A 19,003-nucleotide genomic window follows, 5' to 3' on the forward strand; every position below is an offset into this window, starting at 1 on the left:
CGATGCGGATTTCTCTAATGAAAATAAGACACTTGGTAATATGTTTTGTGTGCACTATTGATATATGAAATAAAATATGAAGGCCGGTTACTGAGTCCCATCATGGTCACGAATGGCAGATCCGCAGGCAATTACTTTAGTATTCCTATTAAAGTGCACAACAGCCATGTCTCGACTCCTGGTGGCCACCTCCCAAGTCCCACATCTACCAGATTTTTGGCATATTCTGCAACTTGGCTCCAATCCAAATGGGAATAAAGCTTTAAAGTGAGGTATAAAACCAAGCCCAGCTATCAGCGGGACACATTCCCTTCCCTACTCAAACAGTGGACAGGAAAGAAACTCATCCGAACCTTGAGACATTCCCAGGGCTCCATAGACGCTCAGTCGCATTTTGGTGTGCTGCTGCGTGCCATTGACCACGGTATCGTCAGTCCACAAACTGAGCCAGTAGTTGGAGGCCAAGGAAGACACGTGATTACACAGGAACAGAATGACACTCAGGAAGGAGAGAAAGAGACCAATGGCTTTCATGTATTCCCAAAACACAGCCAGTTTAACCTGCGGCAGAAAATAAGAAACATGGTGGGAGCTTGTCAGATAAAACATACTGCACCAATAACAGTAACAAGTGGACGGAGAGGACACCGCGCTCACTTACTCTGCCCGTTTTTGCCTTGTCGGCTTCTGTCAGCTTCCAGTCGTCTTTGCCCGATTTCTGGAGATCGGCCGTGCTGTTCTGGTGACCGGACTTCGTATCAGAGGATGCGCTCAACTGTCTAATAGAAAAAGGTGCATCCATCATTAAAGGGGTTGTCTGGTTCTGCTCTTCTGTGCCGCCAGGGATTGCACAACCTTGCATACTGTTCATAACAAGCGTGCATGATCAGCAGGGGTTGTGCAGATATCCTTATCTAATGAACCGGACAGATGAGCGATAAATGCCAGCCCATGCATACGTCTTGGAAGGTACAGTGCCTACAAGTAGTATTCAACCCCCTGCAGATTTAGCAGGTTTACACATTTGGAATTAACTTGGCATTGTGACATTTGGACTGTAGATCAGCCTGGAAGTGTGAAATGCACTGCAGCAAAAAAGAATGTTATTTTTTTGTTTATTTTTTTTTAAAATTGTGAAAAGTCTTTTCAGAGGGTCATTTATTATTCAACCCTTCAACCCACAAGAATTCTGTTTGGTTCCCCTAAAGTATTAAGAATTAGTTCAGGCACAAAGAACAATGAGCTTCACATGTTTGGATTAATTATCTCTTTTTCCAGCCTTTTCTGACTATTTAAGACCCTCCCCAAACTTGTGAACAGCACTCATACATGGTCAACATGGGAAAGAAAGGAGCATTCCAAGGCCATCAGAGACAAGATCGTGGAGGGTCACAAGGCTGGCAAGGGGTGCAAAACCCTTTCCAAGGAGTTGGGCCTACCTGTCTCCACTGTTGGGAGCATCATCCGGAAGTGGAAGGCTTATGGAACTACTGTTCCACGGCCTGGACAGCCTTTGAAAGTTTCCTCCCGTGCCGAGGCCAGGCTTGTCCGAAGAGTCAAGGCTAACCCAAGGACAACAAGGAAGGAGCTCCGGGAAGATCTCATGGCAGTGGGGACATTGGTTTCAGTCAATACCATAAGTAACGTACTCCACCGCAATGGTCTCCGTTCCAGACGAGCCCGTAAGGTACCTTTACTTTCAAAGCGTCATGTCAAGGCTCGTCTACAGTTTGCTCATGATCACTTGGAGGACTCTGAGACTGACTGGTTCAAGGTTCTCTGGTCTGATGAGACCAAGATCGAGATCTTTGGTGCCAACCACACACGTGACGTTTGGAGACTGGATGGCACTGCATACGACCCCAAGAATACCATCCCTACAGTCAAGCATGGTGGTGGCAGCATCATGCTGTGGGGCTGTTTCTCAGCCAAGGGGCCTGGCCATCTGGTCCGCATCCATGGGAAGATGGATAGCACGGCCTACCTGGAGATTTTGGCCAAGAACCTCCGCTCCTCCATCAAGGATCTTAAGATGGGTCGTCATTTCATCTTCCAACAAGACAACGACCCAAAGCACACAGCCAAGAAAACCAAGGCCTGGTTCAAGAGGTAAAAAATCAAGGTGTTGCAGTGGCCTAGTCAGTCTCCTGACCTTAACCCAATTGAAAACTTGTGGAAGGAGCTCAAGATTAAAGTCCACATGAGACACCCAAAGAACCTAGATAACTTGGAGAAGATCTGCATGGAGGAGTGGGCCAAGATAACTCCAGAGACCTGTGCCGGCCTGATCAGGTCTTATAAAAGACTATTAGCTGTAATTGCAAACAAAGGTTATTCCACAAAATATTAAACCTAGGGGTTGAATAATAATTGACCCACACTTTTATGTTTAAAATTTATAAAAATTTAACTGGTTTGTAAGATTTATGCATCTGTTAATAAATCCTGCTCGTTTGAAGTTTGAAGGCTCTAACTTATTTGCATCTTATTAAACCTGCTAAATCTGCAGGGGGTTGAATACTACTTGTAGGCATTGTATGTGGGTTCATAACATTATTCTAAGGCATAAGTTTATTTATTTTGTATTTTTTCATTGTGGTGAAAAGAGGCTAATAACAGATGTAATGCGTGATCAGAACATAAAGGGGTTGTCAACTACTCAGACACCCCCTTCTGAACTCCTAGGTTTCCCCCAGTAGAAGAACACCTATTCTCACCTCCGATGTGAGCGCCATTCCAGCGGTGTCGGCACTGGCTCTCCTAGGGATAGCGTGACATAATCCCTGCAGCCAATCATCGCTGGCTCCATTCTCGCCTCCTTCGGGCAAATCAAGAGATCCGGAGAAAGCGAGATCTGCAGCTCCTCCCTTCCTCAGGATGTCAATTATGTCCATAGGAGAGGAGAGTGACGTCAGTGCCGAACGGCTGCAGGGATTGAGTGACATGAGGTCACATTATTCCCAGGAGATCACGTGCAGACACTGCTGGAACAGCAGGTGAGCGTGTTATTTTACTGGGGGACACATAGGGATTTAAAGTAGTGGACAACCCCTTTATGGCCGAACTGGACATCATGGTCCATATTCTGACTGTTTCAGCGTCATCTGAAATTGGCCTAACAAATCTAAAACTTGAGGCTACTTCTAGAAATTCCAAAACGTACCGATGTAAACTTTTCTCATTCCTTTCACCGACTAACACGCCATTTTCCATATGTTTGTCTTCAGTTGGGCTTGGTACTTCTATGTAAAATTAAAGCAGAAGAAAAAAAACTTAAAAAACTTTATTATGCATACGATAAAAAAAGATTAACTATGTATTTGCAAAAACAAGGCCATTCCCTTTCACTGCAAGCATGCCTGTGATGCACCACGGTCATTAATGGCAAATCCACAGCAATAATTGCACATTACACGTCCGGTACAGCATCTCCGACAACATCATAAGAACCAAGCATCTCTGGCCCAAAGTTAGAACTGTGCGAAAATTGGACATAAAACCAGCACTACCTTCTAACCTCCAGTAGAGGTCAGCACAAAAAAAATCCAACCTTTCATATGGTTTTATTTTAATTGGGTACTGGGCTAATATTCTGTCCTGGGGGAAATTGTAATTAAAAGAAAAAAAAAATGTGTTCAGTAGTAGATAAAAAATCTATTTAACCCTTTAAAGACCCATGAATTTTTCACTTTCATGCTAGTTTTGATTGATACCATTCATTCTAGCATATAAAGTATTGAAAATTGTGAGAACAAAATCCAAGGGTGATGAAAATTGTGAAAAAGTAAAATGGGGATTTTTGTGTACTCACCGTAAAATTCTTTTCTCTGAGCCAATCATTGGGGGACACAGGACCATGGGTGTTATGCTGCTGCCACTAGGAGGAAAGGATGAGAAAACTTTCTGGCAAAAAGGACGGGGATGTTCTCAAAACCACCTTATCCTGATAAAAATTCAGGAACGGAACTTGACAAGACTGAGCCGCCAGCTCTGAGACTTGTCTAATGGACGTGACCGCAACCAGGAAGGCAACCTTCCATGAAAGAAAGGACAGGGAAACCTCCTGCAGAGGTTCGAAAGGAGCTTCTTGCAAGACTCAGAGGACCAGATTAAGGTCCCATGGTTCCAACGGCATCTTATAGGGCGGCACCCTATGGGAGACTCCCTGAATGAACGTCTTCACTTGTAATCTGTTAGCAATCCTACGTTGGAACAGAACAGACAGGGATGAAATCTGCCCCTTGAAAGAACTAAGGGTGAGACCTAAGTCCAAACCCATTTGTGAAATTTTGAGGATGGAAGGAATGGAAAAATTGAAGAGGAGAGCATCCCCGGTCGTTGCACCAGGAAAAGAAGGTTTTCCAAGTGCGATGATAAATGCGCATAGATGTAGACTTTCTAGCGCTGATCATGGTAGAGATGACTTCCGGAGAGAAACCTTCCTGGGTTAGAACCCAGGACTTAACGGCCATGCCGTCAAACACAGGGCCTAGAAGTTCTGTGGTAAATGGGGCCTTGTAATAGGTCTGCGCGATTCTGTAATCGCCAGGGAACATCGGCGACTAGTTGAACTAGTTCCTCGTACCACGCCCGGCACGGCCAATCTGGCGCAATCAGGATTACCGGTACCCCCTCCGCTCTGATCTTCTTGATGACTCTCGGCAGTAAGGGTAGCAGGGGAAATATGTATGGAAGCCGAAAATGATACCACGGGAGTACGAGTGCATCTGCCCCGAATGCTGCTGGATCGTGGGACCAAGCTATGAAGTCGGGAACCTTGGAATTTAGCCGTGAGGCCAACAGATCCACGTCCGGGGTTCCCCAATGACAGCAGATCTGGTGGAAAATCTCCGGATGGAAAGACCACTCCCCGGAGTCGAGGCCTTGACGACTGAGGCAATCTGCCTCCCAATTGTCCACTCCCGGGATGTGAACCGAAGAAATTATTGAGCGGTTTTCCTCGGCCCAACGGAGAATGTAGCCTACCTCGTTCATGGCTGCCATGCTGCGGGTTCCCCCTTGTCGGTAGATGTAGGCCACTGCAGTGGCATTGACAGACAATACTGATGGGATGGCCCGCCAGGAAGAGATAGAATTGGAGAAGAGCTAACCTGATTGCCCGAATTTCAAAAATGCTGATCGGAAGGCGTGATTCCTGAAGTGACCAGCGGCGCTGAGCAGTGTGATGTAAGAGCACCGCTGCGCAGCATAGAAGACTGGCATCTGTTGTCACAACTAGCCAATGTACAGGAAGAAAAGACTGCCCTTGATTCAGGGAGGACTTTAATGCCCACCACCTGAGAAACTGACTCGCTGGGGATGAAAGAACGGGTTCCTGTCCCACACAGCCAAGAGGGCATGCTGTAAGGGACGGAGGTGTAATTGGGCAAATGGAACCGCCTCCAAGGCTGCTACCACCCTGCCGAGGACTTTCATACTGGAACGCAGAGAGTGCGTGCGAGGTTGAGAGAGCTTCTGAGCTTCCCGCTGTAAGGCTGAGACATTTTCCGGGGGAACAAACACCAACCCCTGGGATGAGTCCAGTATCATTCCTAGAAAGGAAATTCGCTGAGCTGGTACTGGGGGGGGGATGTTTTGAAGTTTAGCTTCCAACCCAGGTGAGAAAGAATCTATTGTGATGTTCACAGTCTCCTTGCAGGCGCGGAAAAAGGGGCCCTTGATGAGGATATCGTCTAGATAAGGTAGCACCACCACTTCTCGGGTGTGGAGTATGGCCACGGCAGCCGCCATGACCTCGGTGAATACCCTGGTGGCGATGGTGAGGCCGAAGGGCAGAGCAAAAAATTGGAAGTGTTCCTGAACTGTGAAGCGAATAAACCTTTAGTGAGAAGGTTAAATAGGAATGTGGAGGTACACGTCCTGGATGTCTATAGACGCCAGGAACTCATCTTTTCCCATGGAGGCGATGACAAAAAGCGATTCCATCCGGAACCGTCGAACCCTGACGAACTTGTTCAGCAGTTTTAGGTCCAGTATGGGCCGTACTGTACCATCCTGCTTTGGAACAATGAAGAGGTTGAATAAAAACCTTGAAACCTTTTGCTTTGAGGGACCGGAATAATAACTCCATCTTTTCTCAGAGAGCTTATAGCATGGAAGAACTCTGATGCTTTTGCCCTGGGAGGAGAAGACAGGAACAAAAACGCTCTGAGGACGAGATAAGAAGTCTATCTTGTATCCGGAGAACACTAAGTCGCTGACCCACTCGTCGTGAACGACCGAGAGCTACGCGGCACTGAAGGAAAGCAGGCGGCCGCCTACTTTGAGGGTGTCCCCCGGATACCACAGGGTGTCATTGTGTGGAGGAGGATTCTGATACGTCCCTAGATCAGGAATATCATCACGATCAGGAGACTCTACTGTCAGTGAATAAGGCTTTGAAGCTTGAGGAGGAACCTTTATCTAAAATGGACCATGCCCTGTCCTTAAGAGGACCAAGCGAGCTCACAGTGTTCGCCACTCATCCCGAATTTAAGGAAATAGTTGAATCTCACAAGATCCGTCCAGATAAATGATTCACAGGGCAGAAACCCATGGAGTCAAAATATCCCTTTGCCCAGGATCCAAGAATAGATTGGTCGCAGTCTCCCCCGATCGCGCCTGGCTACTAAATCTGTTTTATCCTCTTCGGAGGGCGCCGCTATTAAAAAAAAACCGAACCGATAGTCAAATCGACAATATGGCGCGTTCAGCCTTTGAAGCCTCAGCAGCCGCACTCTTCCCATCTTTTGCCACTACGTGGGTGGCTAAGGCTATGACCCACTGGGCTGAGGTCTTGTCTTCAGCGGGGCTGGATACCAATCTTCCCCCCGAGATAGCAGACCTCGCTACTCAGAAAGCAAGGGCTGGAGATTTTGTAGTGACCGCATCCCTGGATGCCGCTAACTGCGCTTCTCAAGCAGCAGCAAACGCCATCACCATCCGGAGGTCCTTATGGCTCAGGGACTAGCGTGTGGATTCCGCTTTCCAAAAAGTCATTGACTTCTCTACCATATCAGAGCAGTCGCCTTTTTTGGTGAAAAGCTCGACCATTTAACTTCCGACGCCACTGGAGGGAAGAGTAAATTTCTTCCACAACCACAGGCTCGGTCCCGTTTTTTTTTCGTTACAACTCAAACTGGTCCTCTACTTCCACATCTACCAGTTCCGGCCGGGCACAACGTGGAGACACAGGTTCCCAGGCCTCTTATAAACCTTCCCCTTGATGGAGAGGCAGGCCTAGGCAGTCGGGATCCAGAGGCTCCAGAACGGGCAGATCTTCTGAAACAGGTTCTCTACTAGCCCCAATGGAAGGGGAGCGAGAAATGGAGCTCTCAGAACCCGAATCCCGGTGATGGACTGAGGATATGGTAGGAGTCCTGTTATGAACAGGTGATTCAGAACCACAATGGACCTAGTGGTTAAGAGCACACAAAGTGACCTGATAGTTACTAACATAGGACGAGCTCTGAGACGTGGGAACTCTGCTGACCGCAATCCCTAATCCTATCATACCACACTAGAGGTAGCCGTGGATTGCTCCTAACGCTCCCTATGCAACTCGGCACAGCCTGAGAAACTAGCTAGCCCTGAAGATAGAAAAATAAGCCTACCTTGCCTCAGAGAAATTCCCCAAAGGAAAAGGCAGCCCCCCACATATAATGACTGTGAGTTAAGATGAAAATACAAACACAGAGATGAAATAGATTTTAGCAAAGTGAGGCCCGACTTACTGAATAGACCGAGGATAGGAAAGATAGCTTTGCGGTCAGCACAAAAACCTACAAACAACCACGCAGAGGGGGCAAAAAGACCCTCCGCACCGACTAACGGTACGGAGGTGCTCCCTCTGCGTCTCAGAGCTTCCAGCAAGCAAGAAAAACCAATATAGCAAGCTGGACAGAAAATATAGCAAACAAAAGTAACACAAACAAAACTTAGCTTATGCAGGGCAGACAGGTCACAAGAATGATCCAGGAGAGAGCAAGACCAATACTGGAACATTGACTGGAGGCCAGGAACAAAGAACTAGGTGGAGTTAAATAGAGCAGCACCTAACGACTTAACCTCGTCACCTGAGGAAGGAAACTCAGAAGCCGCAGCCCCACTCACATCCACCAGAGGAAGCTCATAGACAGAACCAGCCGAAGTACCACTCATGACCACAGGAGGGAGCTTGACCACAGAATTCACAACAGAGTCCTGTTTCTGGAGAGCTCCTTGGCAAAATACGACCCCTGGAGTACAAGGGGATCGGATCATCGGAAGCATCGTCCGAAATAGTGCCCCGGTTAAAGGAAGGGTCTCGGAACGAGTCACCCTTTGTCAGGGATGCCATAGACCGGGTAAGGGAGGTCGCCCACTCAGAGGGACTAGGCTCACTAGGTTCGGTATCAATAACAGGTGGTTCCTGAGCAGTCACCGGTTCACAAGCTGTCCATAATGCAGTATTGTAACCCCGGGGTAATGACACCTTACAAGCGCTACATGCCGCAAAGAACATAGTGTGGGTTTTCCCAGACTTTTTGTGAGGCTTTGGTTGAGGCACAGCATAGACCTGAGGAGAGCGCTTACTAACAGGGGAAGGGTTAAGCTATGTTTCTGGAGCTTACCCAGGTCCTGTGTCTTGAGTCCCCAGGGGAGGTCCTCCGTGTATGCACAGGAATCGCTAGTCCTGAAGGCTGTAATTCAAAAGGCTGGAGCAGCGCTGCAGCATCAGCCCTGTGGGTGTAACAAGATGGCCGCCAAGATCAGGAAGTGAGAGCGCTTCTCAGGGAACGAGAAGCGCCAGAAACAGTGGGCGGCTGTAACTGCCGGTGGGCGTGGCCAAAACTCCAGCCTGTATGAAGGGGAAAAGCCGGGGGCTAAATTTTAAACCTGCGGATGAGGCCTGCACCAGCGCCGTGACCGCTATTAGCGCCATTCTTAAGCCACACTCCTTCAATGAATTGCCGCACTGTGGATCACCCACGGACCCGGGCTTTAAGGTGTAGACCTCCCATACCCCGAGGACCAGGACTCCCCAGCGCCTCGGCCCCCGCAGTGTACTCCCGGTAGATGCGGTTGGCCGGTGCTCAATCCACGGTCGCCATAGTCAGGGAGGGGGTGGAGAGCTTCTGCCGCCTTGCGTGATCTGCAATATCAGTGGTGATGCAGTGAGGGGGGCAGCACAGATGCCATACATAACATGTCCGGCTATGCACCTGGCTCCAGGAGAGGTAGATGGAGGGCTACTCCATGTGGTCGCCTGCTATGGAGGGGGGAGATCAGAACGCGAAGGAACCGTCGCCTGTAAGGTGAGCTCAGGACTGGCATCCAACGTTGCAGGAAAGGATACGGGAGGAACGCTCCGCGTACTTGCCTGTTGATGGTTCGGGGAAGATCGGAACCTAGAAAGGATCAGTCGCCCCCATTCGCTCCGTTAAGGCAAAAATACAATAAAAAATGAAAATAAAAACGGTGGGGTCTGAAACTGACCCAAGTGCCTCCTACAGACACTAAGCAAGAACTGGTTCACCGAGAGCCAGCAGGAGGGTGTATACTGCAGGGGAGGAGCCGAGAGCCAGCAGGAGGGTGTATACTGCAGGGGAGGAGCCGAGAGCCAGCAGGAGGGTGTATACTGCAGGGGAGGAGCCGAGAGCCAGCAGGAGGGTGTATACTGCAGGGGAGGAGCCGAGAGCCAGCAGGGTGTATACTGCAGGGGAGGAGCCGAGAGCCAGCAGGAGGGTGTATACTGCAGGGGAGGAGCCGAGAGCCAGCAGGCGGGTGTATACTGCAGGGGAGGAGCCAAGAGCCAGCAGGCGGGTGTATACTGCAGGGGAGGAGCTGAGAGCCAGCAGGAGGGTGTATACTGCAGGGGAGGAGCCAAGAGCCAGCAGGAGGGTGTATACTGCAGGGGAGGAGCCAAGAGCCAGCAGGAGGGTGTATACTGCAGGGGAGGAGCCAAGAGCCAGCAGGAGGGTGTATACTCCAGGGGAGGAGCCAAGAGCCAGCAGGAGGGTGTATACTGCAGGGGAGGAGCCAAGAGCCAGCAGGCGGGTGTATACTATAGGAGAGGAGCTGAGAGCCAGCAGGAGGGTGTATACTGCAGGGGAGGAGCTATTTCTGTGTTAACTTAGTGTCCTCCTATTGGCAGCAGCATAACACCCATGGTCCTGTGTCCCCCAATGAGGCGTAGGAGAAAAAAGCAATTCCACTCTTGTTTTTTTTGTACTTTATATTTCCACTGTTCATTGTGCTGTAAAAAGTTACCCGACAACTTTTTTTGCGTGTTGAGCTGACAATTATTGATACCACTTTGGGGTACATATATTTTGGGCACTTTTTGCAGGTTTTCCTTTCTTTTTAAAGTGCAGCGTAAAAAAAAACCGCAATTCTGATATTTAATTCATAATTTCAATCATTTTGTATTTTGATAGATTGACAGCGGCATTTCAGTGGTGAAACTTCAGGGATTGGTGAAAACTCTTAAGAGCTGTAGTTACAGGCAGAGCAGTGTAACACAGCCGGCCCCTGCCATGTATAATATGGACACAGCTCCTGAGATTGTTTTATACGTTCCTTATTGTCCTGTAAGGAAAATGTACACCATAGGTCGTTAAGGGGTTAGCACAGAATTAATTTTTTCAACCAAAAACTGTGAGAACATGTGACTTCGCCCCAATTTATCAAGACCGGTGATATGTACATCAGTTTTAATGAAAAGAGCACTGGAGTAAGATGCGCCTGTGACAACACCGCATTTATTGTTAATTATGCCAGACATTATTTAGTAGTCCCAGGGACATGAGCTATTGTTCATAGGAGTCTGAAAGTGGACTTATTGTAGGTTGAATTGATGCCTGTTGATTTGTTGAATGCTTGCTGACTGCTTATTGTATCAGTCCTGGCAGCTTATTGTTCCGCTATCCTTGAGTGACAAAGGTGCGGGTTAATTGAACAATCAATATTTGTTAATATTTCGATTACCCATTGTAGCAGTCCATGCAGCTTGCTGTTCTGCAAACAGGACAAAATATGCAAGTTAAATGAGCACTCGAACAATGAGAGATGACTTCTTCCCACACTCCCTTAAGCCTGTGGAAAAAAGCCTGAATAAGAGCTGCGATCTATAAAAGGGTGATCTGCCTCTGTTTCCAGTGAGACTTTACAAGACAGCAGCCAAGGAACTATGGCTCCAACCAGAGGAATACAGATTTGATCCACTGCCCATCACTGAACCCAAGGAGACGTTTGAAGAAACCAGGTTGGGTCAATCAGATCACCTGGCCACATACCCCAATAGACTATCAGCTTCCTAAGCTTGCTGCCCCCTCCTCTCTGTGGATGCCCACCAAAAGCGGTGAAGGTACTGGTTGGGGTAGTCTGGCCTGGAAGCTCTGAAGTGGAAGGTGTTCTGATTCTCGGTGAGCCAACGGAAGGGTGAGACTGTCACTAGCACCGTATTATGTACCTTCTGGGAATGTACTACATGTTATTGACTGTTGGTGATTTAATAAATTATTACCGCAGTGTGGTACCCTCACACTGTGTTGTCCGAGTACTATTCTGCCCAGGGGAAAGGGGAACGGGGGTTCAGTGGGATGAGCCCTGGGCTCTGTGGCCCTTCTAAAGCCAGCCAGGCCAGCGGATGAGCGCACCCACTGACCCTCGTGTTTCCACAGCGCCAAATTCATCTAGAAGCGCGATACTCAATGAATTTGCTGCAACTTTTATCTTCCAAGCACTAGCATAAGAAAGGTAATTTAGTTAGGCACATCTGTCGTAATTTATGCCATTTTTGTGTTGTAAATTATGATTTTGGAGTTCAGATACACCCCATCCTGGACGAACTCTGATCAGTTTTCAAAACGCTGGTACCACAAAGCCCAAAAAGGTGCAATTTTTTTGCACAACTACGAGTTGTGTGATAGGCAAGGTTAACAGCACATCGTTCCATAAAACGCACGTAATGCTCGCTTTGCATTTCTTAATTCCTAGACCCCAAAACAGAGGCTGCACCTGATGGCTTTACTATAAAGCAGTAAGTACAACAGTACATCCAAGCACCTGATACAACACCAGGCTGGTAGGTAGAGAGTTACAATCCGGCTGACATAAGGATGATCATGCAAGGAAAAACAAACATTCATCTGCAGAAGAATCCAGACTATCCTACACACAGAGGGCAGACAACATGCTTGAGGACAAACCTTCCTCCTCTTCCACTTCTGTGTGGACTGCAATCATGGCGGCACAAGTAAAGAAGGAGAAGCAGAGTTAGATCACACATCGTGGCAGGTACTCCACCGTCAATATCAGTAACCACGTGGGCCTATGTGGTTTGCTGTATCTAGACATTAATCCATACCTAAAATACAAGGCTCTAGAACTATTTTTGTCTTTTAATGGATTGGTAATCACTTGCTTTTGCAGGAGAACATTGCTTCATTTGCAAAACTGTATGCATCAACAACTGGCGGGAGAATTTTGTTGGTGAAACGGCCATTTTCCTGCTAAATCAATGACTGCCCTTTCTGCTGGCTGCAGTCTGTTTTCAGGTCACTTCTGCAGTCAAAGTATCTTCAGTATGTGCAAAAGGCTCTGAAAGCACACGGATCCAGCAATTTGGCTAGCCTCCCAGCAGCACCTGAAAGCTGTGTAGCAAACTGCTTGCCAGCGCACACTGATTGCCTAGGAAACTCACCACCGCAGGGGTGACCGGAAACTTAGCCAATGATAAGTTTTCTATAAAAATGACTCCGGTCTTGAGACTGGAGTTCTTGTTTTAAGAAAAGCTCAAAAAGAGACGCCTAATTTGTTTAGTCGACATCAACTTAAAGGCAGCAGAACATAATTTTCAGGACTGAAGTTACGGAGTCCGGGTTAGACGCTCACCTTGTCCATTGTTCTGCTCAGCATTTGCGTATGTACGAAGAAATTCAGCAAACGCACCGTCCTGCTTCAAAAGATCCTGATACGATCCAATTTCTGTTATTTTTCCATCCACCATCACGATAATGGAGTCCATTTGTGGCAAGTAACTTACTCCATGTGTCACCAGTATGCGGGTCTAAGAAGTGCAAAAGACATTAATTCCTATAAATAAGAATATCAGACAAGTGGTAACAAAGATTCCCCAAGAGCCAAAAACACATCACAGCTGAGACTTGGGGCTTGTGCACATGGACAAGTTTTCTCATAAGAGTGCCATTTGTGGTGTTCACACCTATGATATTCTGTAGGGCTGTGCGCACAGTCTATGGGTCCTGGATAAAAATGGGTCCAGACAGTCTATGGGTCAGTAGGAAAAAAATAAAGTCGTACCGCACTCCGATGACATCAGCGTGCGATCTGATCTTCACTGACTGACAGAAAGGACAAGGTGGGCTTTTTTTGCTTTCATATCCATTTATGAGAGACACAATGACAGCGTCCCCCACACAGTGACAGTGCCCCCACACAGTGACAGCATAGTTTTTCACATATATGGAGAAATGGGTGGTGTGGACGTATCCTTAATGAATATTGCAGACAGTCCCGGGTTTCTTGGTGTACATCACATTGGTGCTTCCCGATTCGGTCTAGCCACAAGTGCACTCGTTAAGATGCGGCAAACTTCCTAACACTACATGCGAGTCACAAAACCCTAATCTACCAGATCTGTGCTCCCCATGTATGTACACTCACCTTATCTTTAAGAAGACCCTTTGGACCAATAACTTTGTCAAATATGTGTTTCCCAACATGTGCATCCACAGCAGACAACGGGTCATCAAGCAAATAGACATCAGCATTGCAATAGACGGCCCGGGCGAGGCTCACCCTCTGCTTCTGTCCTCCAGATAGATTCACGCCCTGGAAAAAGGAAAAATCTTTTTTAGCTCCTCCAAGAGCTCAAAACATCAGGCGGAGGGTAACCTCTGTTTATCATCAGCACATTATCAATAAATGAGAGACTGGTGATACAACGTATTCGGGTGAATTCACACGTGGCAGATTACAGTGGACGACGTTATACACGCCGCAGACATATTCCATGCAAAACAATCAGCACGCTGAAGATTTCCCATTTTAAATTTAAGAGTATCTGCAGCAAAAAAATCACTATGCTTTTTTTTTTTTCTTCTGATTGACATCTGCAGACCAAGTGATGGGTAATATACCGACCTTTTCTCCAATCTCTGTTCGGTCTCCAGATGGTAAGATCTCCAAGTCTGGCAGCAGAGCGCAGGCTTCAAGGACTCGCTTGTATAGCGGCTCACTGCGCCCTCTGCCAAACACAATGTTGTCCTTCAGAGAGGCATTCTGGATCCAGGCCTGTTGTGGGACATAGGCTATGCCACCCTACGGAAGGGAACAAAACAAATAAAATCCATCAGCTTAGCTGCACTGGGATGATAAAAAATAAAGGGGTTGCAAAACTGGTCCACCCCTTTACATATAGGAGGTGGGAAAATCTACGTGCATTGGTGACTCGTGATGAGCGAACAAGCTGGGATAAGGTGTGATCCGCCATGCTCGGGTGCTAACCAAGTGTCTTTGCAGAGCTCAAAATTCGCATCCCTGTACCTGTTCGACAGCCGTAACACATGCAGGGATTCCTGTTTGTTAGGTAATCCCTACATGTGTAGCAGCTGTCTAACAGCGCGAGACATGCAGCCGCGGGATCGTGAACATATTATTCGAGCATGCTAAGATAACACCTTATCCGAGGACGTTCGCTCATCACTACTGGTGACCATTAGAAAGATTTATAACCGATGCAAGACTCCATGGAGCCATTCACAGAAGGTAATATGTGGCATTTTATGTATAACAGACCTATATTTTGGGCATAAATCTACATAGATATCTGTGCACCTTCACTGATACGAAGCCTTCTTTCTTCTCCATCTCGCCCAACAGGGCAGACAGTAAGGACGACTTTCCGCAGCCTACCTGGCCGACCACTGCGATCAAGGAGCCATCTGGGATGGTGATGTTTATTCTGGATCAATGAGAAATTAAGCAGCGTTCAATAAATTTCAGACTTCGTTTTCAAAATTTCCTTCTAAAATCCTAAATTGCACCATCCGTAACCCGATCGACTAAAGTGGGATTACCCACAAGGGTATAAGTAACAGATAGGAGTTCATGCGCTTGGATTAAGTGTTAAAGTGGCCGTCCCCATATGTACATTTTTTTTTTTTTAACACAATCAAAAAATACACCCTCCTCGGGTCCAGAGCGGTGTCTCCGCCGCTGTCTCGGTCTCACTTGTTTGGCTGCAGCATGTGAAGCTATGTAGACATCGCTACAGTCAATGGCTCATTTGCACTGCCTAGGAAGATGGCAAAAGAAAAGCCACTGAGGTCAGTGATTGGCTGCAGCAATGTCGACAAGTCAAACAACTGAGATCGAGGCAGCAGCAGAGACACAAACTGGACCAAATGAGGGCAAGTAAGGCAGATTTGAGGATTTTTTTTTTTTTTTTTTTTTTACAATAAACTGTGCATATATTTTCTGAAAAAGGACAACCACTTTATAAAAAAAAAAAAAAAAAAAAAAAACAACCAACAATGACTGCACTTTACTTACCCTCCCCAGATCCAATGCAGAGTCTGTCTCTGCTCCCGATGTCCAATATTGTCTGCAGCGCTGACGTCACATTGGCAGCACTGCAGCCAAACAGTAAATTTAGAGGCTGCGAAGCTCGTTCAGTCAACTCAGATCTGATGAGCTCAGTAATTGTCTGCAGCGCTGTTAATAAGACGTCAACGCTGCAGGCAGGTTTCCAAAAACCATTTTTATAATGAACTTCCATATTAAAAAAACACAACATGTTTTTATAAAACCATAAATAACCTTACTCTTTTAGTGAAGGAGGATCATTCTTGGACCACGAGAAGGTGGCGCTCCTCATGTTAATGCATCCGTCGGCTAAGAGAGAAAAATAATTACAGTCCATCCTGTGTACAGTATGTGTCTGAACTCATTAGCATTAATACCCACATAAAACTTCTACCCTGTCCCATCTCCCAAAAATCAAACCTTAAAAGGGGCATTTGCACTGCACAATTATGAGCACTAGGAATGCACATTCACGAGAATTGTGCAGTCTAAATATGCTGCCGATCACTCGACCAACGAGGTTTTGCTCAAAACATTATGGTTCTCGGCAGCACATCATCCTGTGTAAACAGTACTTGAAAAATACGTGACAAAAATTCTCAAAGAAATGGAGGAAGACTTACAGCTTCTCCGCTGCTCTCGGACGATGCTCTCCGGCTCCAGCTCCTCGTGAGATAGGAACACTCGAAGACGCTTCAGGGAGACGCTCGCCTGGAGAAAAAGCATCTAGAACTCACCATTCTGCGCTTCTAAAACCAAAGCAACCTGCAATGTGTAAGTGATGTCCACCTGGTGCCGTGTAACATCCGAAGTGATGGCAGTGCAGAACACAGGGGCCGACGCGGAGCGCAGGGCTGTAGTTTTATCATCGGCTCTGCAGTAGTTTCTTGCAAATTGGGGTATATGCACACGTAGAAATGGTCCACTGCGGATTTTTCTGCAGCGGATTTGATAAATCCGCAGGCCAAGAACACTGCGGTTTTCCTGCGGATTTACCACGGTTTTTGTGCGGATTCCACTGCGGTTTTACACCTGCGGTTTTCTATTATGGAGCAGGTGTAAAACCGCTGCGGATTCCGCACAAAGAATTGACATGCTGCAGAATGTAACCCGCTGCGTTTCCGTGTGTTTTTTTCCGCAGCATGCGCACTGCGGATTGCTTTTCCCATAGGTTTACATTGTACTGTAAACGCATGGGAAACCGCTGCGGAAACGCTGCTGATCCGCAGCAAAATCCGCAGCGTGTGAATATAGCCTTAAGGTTTCAACTCCTTCACCACCTGGCGAGTTCCCGTTTATTATTTTATTTTTTCCTTCACTTCTTCCCAGAGCCATATTTTTTTTTTTCCTGGCCAAAAAAAGGGTTTGCTATTGGCGGGATGAGTTCTACTTTTGAATAATACCATTCATTTTACCATACGTTGTATTGGAAAACCAGGAAAAAAAAAATTCCAAGTGCATCGAAATTGCAAAAAAATAAAAAAAAATTCCACAATTGTTTGCTTACTATGTTAACTATATGGTAATGTGAAGGAACAAATTATGAAAGATTCTCCATTTTGTGCTAGATTCTCCATTTTGTGCTTTGACTCCATTTTGTTGTTGGTTAAAGATAAATTCTGTTATTTACTTAGGTAGAAGGTTACAGCTGCCATGAAGTAACTCTGTCCTGTTTCTCACGAAGATAACATTTTGTTATTCAGCTAGTCTATGGTTCATAATTGGTATAAAGACCTTGAGTGTTCTAACTCGAGTGAGCCAGATAAGAGACTCGTGGGGGTATCGCTATACAAGACTGAGGCATCTGTTAATATGTTTTTTTATGCCAAAAAGACACGACCATATCTGTAGTTTCCATTTTTCCTGTATCCTCATGGGTTAAGTTTTTCCTGTATTCTTATAGGTTAAGAACTGTGAGCGTGTTCTTATGCTGATTGGTTAAAGTAGAATTTGCTAATATGATAAAACTGCAACACAATAAACGGGGGCCCAGAGATCTGCTCGATCCCCCACACAGAGGCACGCGTCTCCGTCTGGTCATTTTCAGTTGCCGGCAACGCCCTGTAGATTAATTTGGAAATCACTGAGTCAACCGTGAAGGATCAATTTAGATCCTCCCTCAACAGTAAAACTGACCTGACAGTATGATTCCCCAGGTCAGTGCGAGTACATGAATACAAAGAGTGTATAGGTGGTTAAAAAACAAAATTGGTTTTTGTTGCCATTTTCCAAGACCTGTAAGGTTTTTATTTTTCAGGACCTGGGGGCTGGGTGAGGGCTTATTTTTTGCACCCTGAGCTAACTTTTTTTTTATTGATACAATAAAGGTGCATTTTATTCCAATGCTGGGGAGGCCAAAACACGAATTCTGGAGTTTTAATTTTTTTCCCTTTATGCCAAAAATATCATAAAATTGTGGTGTAGTAAAAACGATGGCATTAAGCCCCTCTTGTCTGCTCATACACTCCTGGCCAAATTGTAAGAGGACCAAATGCCAGAAACTGAGTAATGTGAAGAGAAGACCATGATGGGAGATGGCACATGCAGTGGTAGATATAGAATTGGTGCAACCTGTGCAGCTACACAGGGGCCCAAGAGGTTAGGGGGCCCATTTATTCCTCCAAAGGTGCAATTTTGCCCTTTTTTTTTTTTTTTTTTTTTTTTAACTCTTGGCCTGCAAAGGGCCCATATATTGTGCTTATTCTTCCTTTTCTGTGTCTGCCAGTAGGCACATACCTACAGTCAGTAATGTCGGCAGCCGGTGTCTAGATATTTTTGTTTCATAGCGCCTACCGCAGATTCTCTTCTGCCACCATTTTGGCCTCTATCTGCTCCATAGCGCCAGGAGCTTTCCAGCGCAGACATTTGGGTCAGCCGAATTTCTCCCTTACCTGCACCATGCTGCTGATCACCATGGGCAGCATGTTTAATGGGAATCGCAGGATATTAAATAAAGCCAAGGACACAAACGCCTTTTCTGCATCCAGAACATTGTTTTCATCACTGAGCACATAGACGGCGAATGTCGACAGAGCAACCTAAAGGAAGAGAAAAATGACTTTACTAGAGAGGCTACATCCTGCAATATACAGGAGATATATGGAAGACACCGTGTGGAAAACATCATGGAGGAGGGTCATCAAAGGCAATCAGCCCCGACCAGTAGGAGACGGAGGGTAGCGGCCCATTCACCTCCTTCTCACACATAGTCCTGTCCACACTGGCCCTGGTGTGGGTGCACATTTGGACGTCCCGGCCCCCGCTCCCTGCAGCCTGTCTTCACTCATCCCGCACTAAAGTAAACATGAACCCGGCCCAAGAGCACTTTCCATTTACGATGTTCCACTTCTAAACACCCATGAATGGAACAAGACATATTTTATCCTAACGTGGGCATAATCCATCGGCTGCA

The 19,003-nt window shown here is 46.6% G+C and overlaps 1 protein-coding gene across 2 annotated transcripts in view; it reads right to left on the reverse strand.

The window, feature by feature from the left end:
- Positions 1-19,003, reverse strand: part of ABCC1 (ATP binding cassette subfamily C member 1 (ABCC1 blood group)) — a 145,878-nt gene that overhangs the window by 60,198 nt on the left and 66,677 nt on the right. The window contains exons 13-23 of one of the 2 annotated variants that reach the window (XM_069734091.1): positions 18,483-18,629; positions 16,215-16,302; positions 15,831-15,900; positions 14,842-14,968; positions 14,149-14,325; positions 13,669-13,836; positions 12,877-13,051; positions 12,192-12,218; positions 3,164-3,242; positions 662-779; positions 354-561 (exon numbers count right to left, since the gene is read on the reverse strand). In XM_069734091.1, coding sequence (XP_069590192.1) covers positions 354-561; positions 662-779; positions 3,164-3,242; positions 12,192-12,218; positions 12,877-13,051; positions 13,669-13,836; positions 14,149-14,325; positions 14,842-14,968; positions 15,831-15,900; positions 16,215-16,302; positions 18,483-18,629 — 1,384 coding nt within the window. The remainder of the gene's footprint in view (positions 1-353; positions 562-661; positions 780-3,163; positions 3,243-12,191; positions 12,219-12,876; positions 13,052-13,668; positions 13,837-14,148; positions 14,326-14,841; positions 14,969-15,830; positions 15,901-16,214; positions 16,303-18,482; positions 18,630-19,003) is intronic. The other variant, XM_069734092.1, reaches the window with a different exon arrangement.

This window comes from Ranitomeya imitator, chromosome 7 (genome assembly GCF_032444005.1).
Source record: "Ranitomeya imitator isolate aRanImi1 chromosome 7, aRanImi1.pri, whole genome shotgun sequence".
Lineage (NCBI taxonomy): Eukaryota > Metazoa > Chordata > Amphibia > Anura > Dendrobatidae > Ranitomeya > Ranitomeya imitator.